The sequence below is a fragment of the Alternaria viburni genome, assembly GCF_023758015.1.
Source record: "Alternaria viburni strain BMP 2772 chromosome Unknown scaffold_46, whole genome shotgun sequence".
NCBI classification, from domain to species: Eukaryota; Fungi; Ascomycota; class Dothideomycetes; order Pleosporales; family Pleosporaceae; genus Alternaria; species Alternaria viburni.
The window spans coordinates 128,256-133,991 of NW_026055815.1; the positions used below are offsets into that span (position 1 = coordinate 128,256).

The window sequence follows — 5,736 nt, forward strand, 5'->3', positions numbered from 1 at the left end:
ATGTCGCGATGGATTGAGCGAACTTGTGGTGTCGCTGAACATGTGGGCCAGACAATCGGATACATGGGGTGAGTGGGCTATCATGTCTGCTTGTTGGTCACAAATATTGTATACTTACGCATTAGGAAGTGCGAACGATCTACGCTATCTTGTAGTACTAGCAGCATGCCTGAAGACAGGATACGTACCGCTATTCACATCGCCCCGGAACTCTCTCGATGGTCAAAAGTCACTCGTGGAAAAGACGGACTGCACCATCTTCTTGACCACAGTCGATATGATGCCGCAGGTCCAGGCAATCAAAGGGGCGGTGCCTGGTCTCAAGATCTACGAGGCGCCCACTACCAAAGAGCTGGTCGATCCGAGTTTTCCCACGGAGCACTACCCTGGCAGACAAAACCGTGACGTGACCGCTCACAGCTTGATCTTGCACACTTCGGGTTCAACGGGTACGCATTCTATCATATCATTTGACTTTGCTCTTCACGTCGTCCCGGTCCACTGACAGCATCTTTAGGTCTCCCAAAGCCGATTTATGAGACTGTCGGCGGCTTGAATACGTTGTATGAACAAGCGCACCTTAGTCCGGAAGATGGGCATGAACAAACCAGCAAGCCTTTTCTAGCAGATCCACGGCCCATGCTTGCTGCCGCTCCCTTTTTCCATGGCATGGGAGTAATCGTAATGCTGCGATCCATCATGTCCCGTGGCACCATCGTACGATTACCAGCGGACAAGCCTTTGAGCGCCGGCTTGGTCATTGACGTGATCGAGGCGGTAAAACCTTTTTGTGGTATCTTCCCACCGTCGGTACTGGAGGATATTGCTGCAACGCCCAAAGGTATCGAGACGATGGGGAAGCTCAAGTACGTCTTCTTTGGCGGTGCGCCTCTCGGTCCAGGGGCTGGTGACAAGCTTTGCCAAGTGACGAACTTGATGACAACCCTTGGCAGTACAGAAGCCATGTTCATAAGCACCCTGCTTCCATCCAAGCCAGAAGAGTGGGGCTACTTTCATTGGGGTGCTGCTGCGGGTGTCGTCATGGAGCCTGCGGGTGACGACTTGCACGAAATGGTCATCAAACCCAAGGACACGAGATACCAGGCAGTCTTCCATACCTTTCCCGAGATAACCGAATGGCGCACCAAGGATCTGTTCAGTCGCCATCCATCGAAGCCTCATCTGTGGAAGTACAGTGGAAGACGAGACGACATTATCGTTTTGAGCAATGGCGAGAAGTTCAACCCTGTAAGCACGGAGAAGCTGCTCGAGTCGCACCCTTGGGTGAAGGGTGCCCTAGTCGTTGGCTCAGGCAAGTTTCAGGCCGGTCTACTCATCGAACCAGAGTGGTCGCGAGCCGGCACGCAAGATCCCTCTGCCTTGATCGATCACATCTGGCCAATGGTAGAGCAAGCAAATCGTGAAGCGCCCGCGCACGCCCGGATCTATCAGACCAAGGTCGCCGTTGCGAAAGACCACAAGCCTTTCATCCGCGCCGGAAAGGGCTCAACCATACGTCTTCAAACCGTTGCTGCGTTCAAAGACGAGATCGAAGCCCTTTATGCGGATGAGGGGTACTCGAGCGACCCGAACCAGAGTGTTGATGGCGATGTTGCATTGGCAAGCAAGATTCGTGCTGTGTTCACACGCAATCTTCCCTCATTCAGTGACGACGTGGCAGACGATGTCGAGATATTTAGCCTGGGTGTCGATTCGCTTGATGTGCTCGCACTCACAAACGCGCTCAACAAAGCCGTCCGTGGTGCCGAAGTGACCTCATCGATGATCTACAGCAACCCTTCGGTCAAGCAGCTGGCTGCGGCGTTATCTCAGACTGTGAGCACCTCGCCCGTGCAGGCAAGCTTGCCGCCGACCCGAGAGGAGAAGCTCAGCGCCATGGTCAGGAAGTACACAAAAGACATGATCCGACCAAAGAGCATTACTAGTGCGGCTACACGTCCACGGAAACAGACTGTGATTGTTACCGGTACAACGGGTAGTTTGGGAAGTCATATGTTGGAGCAACTGCTTCAAAACTCAGAGGTCGAGAAAGTCTATTGCCTCAACCGTTCGGACAACGCCGAGGTTCGACAGAAGGAGTCTTTCGCCCGCTATCACGATCCCAACGCCGACTTCACCAAGGCTGAGTTCCTCAAGACAGACTTCAGTGCCGACCACTTCGGGCTTCCAGACGCTACATACGAGCGTCTCCTGTCCACTGCGACATCATTCATCCACGCTGCCTGGTCTGTCGACTTCAACCTGTCTCTCGAATCCTACGAGGCCACACACGTCGCTGGCACCTATCGCGCCATAAACTTCGCGTCCGCCTCGCTTCACAAGACACCCATCATCTTCATCTCCTCGATCGCCAGTGTGAGCGACTGGCGTAGCGTCGTGCAAGACGGATCCGCCGTCCCAGAATCCATCGCCACGCTCTTCGACAGCGCAATCACGATACCCCAGGGCTACAGCGAGTCGAAATTTGTCGCATCTGAGATCCTGGCCACGGCCTCGCACCGCTTAGGCATCAAGACGGCCATTGTGCGTGCGGGACAGCTTGCAGGACCGAGCACTAGTGCGGGCGGTGCGGCGTGGAATCGCCACGAGTGGCTGCCGACTATAGTCCACACAAGCAAGGTCTTGAAGAAGCTGCCGCGGACGCTGGGTAATATGGACCGAGTGGACTGGGTGCCCATGGACGTTGCAGCTGGAACCGTCATCGACATCGTCAACGCTACCAGCTCAGAACCCGAGCCCGTGCAGGTATACCATCTAGTCAATCCGCACACCACGAGTTGGGACAAGCTGTACCCCGTTATTCGAGACTTTTACACCCAGGATGACAAGGACGATATGGAGGTTGTGGAGTTTAATGACTGGGTCGATGAATTGGCGCGTATCCCGCAGACGAAAGAGAATGCAGAGCGCATTCCTGGGCTCAAGTTGTTGGACTTCTACCAGAGTCTCAGACCGGAATCGATTGGTTTGCCGGCGTTGGATACGAGGAGGACGGAAGCTGTGAGCGCTACATTGCGTGAGGGTAGAGCTGTGGATGCGAAGACGATCAGGAAGTGGTTGGAGCAATGGGCATTCTGAGGGAAGAGGAGGTGTCTAAACATTTGCTTCCGCTCGCGTTATAGAAGTAGTTAGTGCTGCCAAGCTGACCGTTCGTTACGAGCGGCTTGGCTGGCGACAGAGGTGATGGTCGATATGAAGCTGTGCCGCACGGCTTTCCCTTCTATCCTACTCCTGGTCCAACAAAACTTCAATTCATAGTCTTCCAAATCCGAGAACATGGCTTCGAGACTTAAGTACACCAGTCTGCAGCACCGCATTAGCGAAGACCTGTTCAACCAACTAGGTTGAAACGTTCTAGCTTCTCTAAGCGACATCAAAATCCGGACAGGACTTCGCGATACGACAATCGACGTCTATGTCTTTGACCGTCACCTGGCTAGTGAATCTATCGCTAGTCTACTGTTAAGTCGCATAAACGAGGTAATTAGAGGCGAATGCTAGAGAAGAGTAGACACACGCTATAAAGAATGTAAATAGTACAAGCTACTACCTGCTTTAACTATTAATAACGCAGATAGTACTTCTATTACGCTAGAGCAACTTGCAAAGAAAGTGCACGCACATGTAGACCTGCACGTGGAAGCGCTAAAGCGGGCTGAGGGCATGTTCTATGGAAAACCCGGTTTGACCAAGGATGGGATTATCTCCAGAACCTATAGCACCAAGCCTCACCTGCCTCCCGACATTGGCTTCTTCTTCTGGAAATTGTGTGCAATGCGGCTTGAGCGAATTGTGCGTTTTATTGTCCATATCTTCGCGGAGGTATAGTGTGGTTTTACGGCGGATCAGTTCTGGGCTATGCAGCTAGAACAGGCCTAGCACCGTGAGAGGCTGCGCGAGGAGCTTTAGCATAAGCGTGTCACTGTTGTTCGATCAAAGCAGCTTTACATGCATTGTTTGGGAACATTATCACAAATACAGTCGGCATGTGGCTCATTTTGTTATTGAGGAAGAGCTAAGCTATCAAGATCAGACTTCTCTGAGCAATTCCCTTGGATCGGACCATCCGAGCATGCTGCAACGCTGTGTGCATGCAGCCATTGATCAATGCAACAGCACATGAGTCTGCATACCATGTCAACGCCGCATATCGCAGGCAGGGACTGTTCTTCGAGTGTACAACCACTGGTATGTCAGGGTCGCGAGACCCCGCCACCGGCAATGCTCCTCTGCTGACGAAGTTTTCCCAATCGCACTCATGAACAGGACCGATACTTCCTGGTATCTCAACATCAGGCAGGTCCGTCCAGCTTCGAATGAAGTTGTAGTCTGCTATAATTGGATCTAATACGCCGACCCTGCGACCCTTGTATCGTATGCAAAGAAGCAATCGCTCAGGTATATTGTCCCAGTCTGGCTCAATATGACGGGTGAACTCCTTTGAATGAGGCGGCTCTTGAAGCTGAATGTCTTCGATGATCGGCGGTTGACTATTGTCCCACAACTCCCATCGTGGAGCTATCCCAGGCGCTATCAAGCCATCCGAATTGCAAGGAATGGCGCTCGGGTCGGTGTCGAGGAGCGTAAAGCCAGCGACATCAGCTAGTGACTGACAGTCTTTGAGCAGACTATTGGGCAGAATAATGCGTTTACTAACGTACCCAAGGCCAATTCCTTGCGTCAGTCTTGAGGCTGTGTTGAATGCGGGGAGTTCGTCAATGCGACTCTCTTCCGGATTAGCGAGAAGAATCGCGAGGATAGAGATCACATCGGAACGACGCAAGTACAGAACAGCTTCACTTGTCTCACCTGGGTACTCCGTCTTCTTTTGGATGACCCGCAGACTTTTGAAGATTGCTGTTGACCGATAGCCCCAGGTACCAGCAACAGATCTTGTCCCAAGCATTGTAGTGTCCACTAACTGCAGACATATCTCATAGTAGAACCCCATGACGAATGCTTGGAAGACGTCGAAAGCTTCGAGTACAGCGGGTACGTTTGAAACGCCATCACCTCTTGAGGACAGGGAGGAGCTTGCCACGCTTGGCAACACCACAGCCGAGTTCGGGTCGTAGACGAGTTCCACCAATGCTTCCAAGACATACTCCGCTTCCATTGATAAAACTGATATAATTCCCTTCGTGATTGCTGGAACTCGCGCAGTTGAGAAGCCCAAAGCTTGTACAATCTTGACAAATTTCGGCTCGACCCGAATGTCTTCTAATCCATTGTCTGCCTGGACTCCCACGTTCTTGAGCTCGTAGAAGAAGTCAACCATATCCTGCAGCTGCGTCGTTGGAACGACCAAACGCATGCTGCTGCCAGCCACCGCTCCCTCTTTCCAGGCAAGACGGCATCTGTTGGCCACTGATCTCGATATTGGAAAGGTCGAAAATGTCTCTTCTGGCTGAGTAAGGGAAATCGTGGTTGACAAGTCTCTGCGAAGCTTCGGATTCTTATCGGACTGTTCTCTTCCATGTGCGAATAGCGGCGCTGCGCTGTACACCAAGCGACAAATTGTGGTTGTTGTGGGTGGTGAACCGAAATTCTCGACACTGAGGATTTCGAAGCTCATACTCGTCAGACAAATGACTATTCCAGCGATATCTGACGAAGAGGTGTATCGAATTACGGCATCAACATCCCCGCAGAGAATCCAGAAGAGAAGGTCAGCTACTTCAGTTGCTTCTTCCTTGGGCATGCTCCCGTTGATGA

The 5,736-nt window shown here is 52.2% G+C and overlaps 1 protein-coding gene across 1 annotated transcript; it reads left to right on the forward strand.

The window, feature by feature from the left end:
- Window positions 1–3,099, forward strand: J4E79_011695 (putative NRPS-like protein biosynthetic cluster; the record flags this gene model as incomplete). Its single annotated transcript, XM_049360524.1, has 3 exons — window positions 1–68; window positions 130–401; window positions 518–3,099. 3 exons carry the CDS (start codon window positions 1–3, stop codon window positions 3,097–3,099), a joined length of 2,922 nt encoding a protein of 973 aa, XP_049205065.1.
- Between the last annotated feature and the right edge of the window lie 2,637 nt (window positions 3,100–5,736).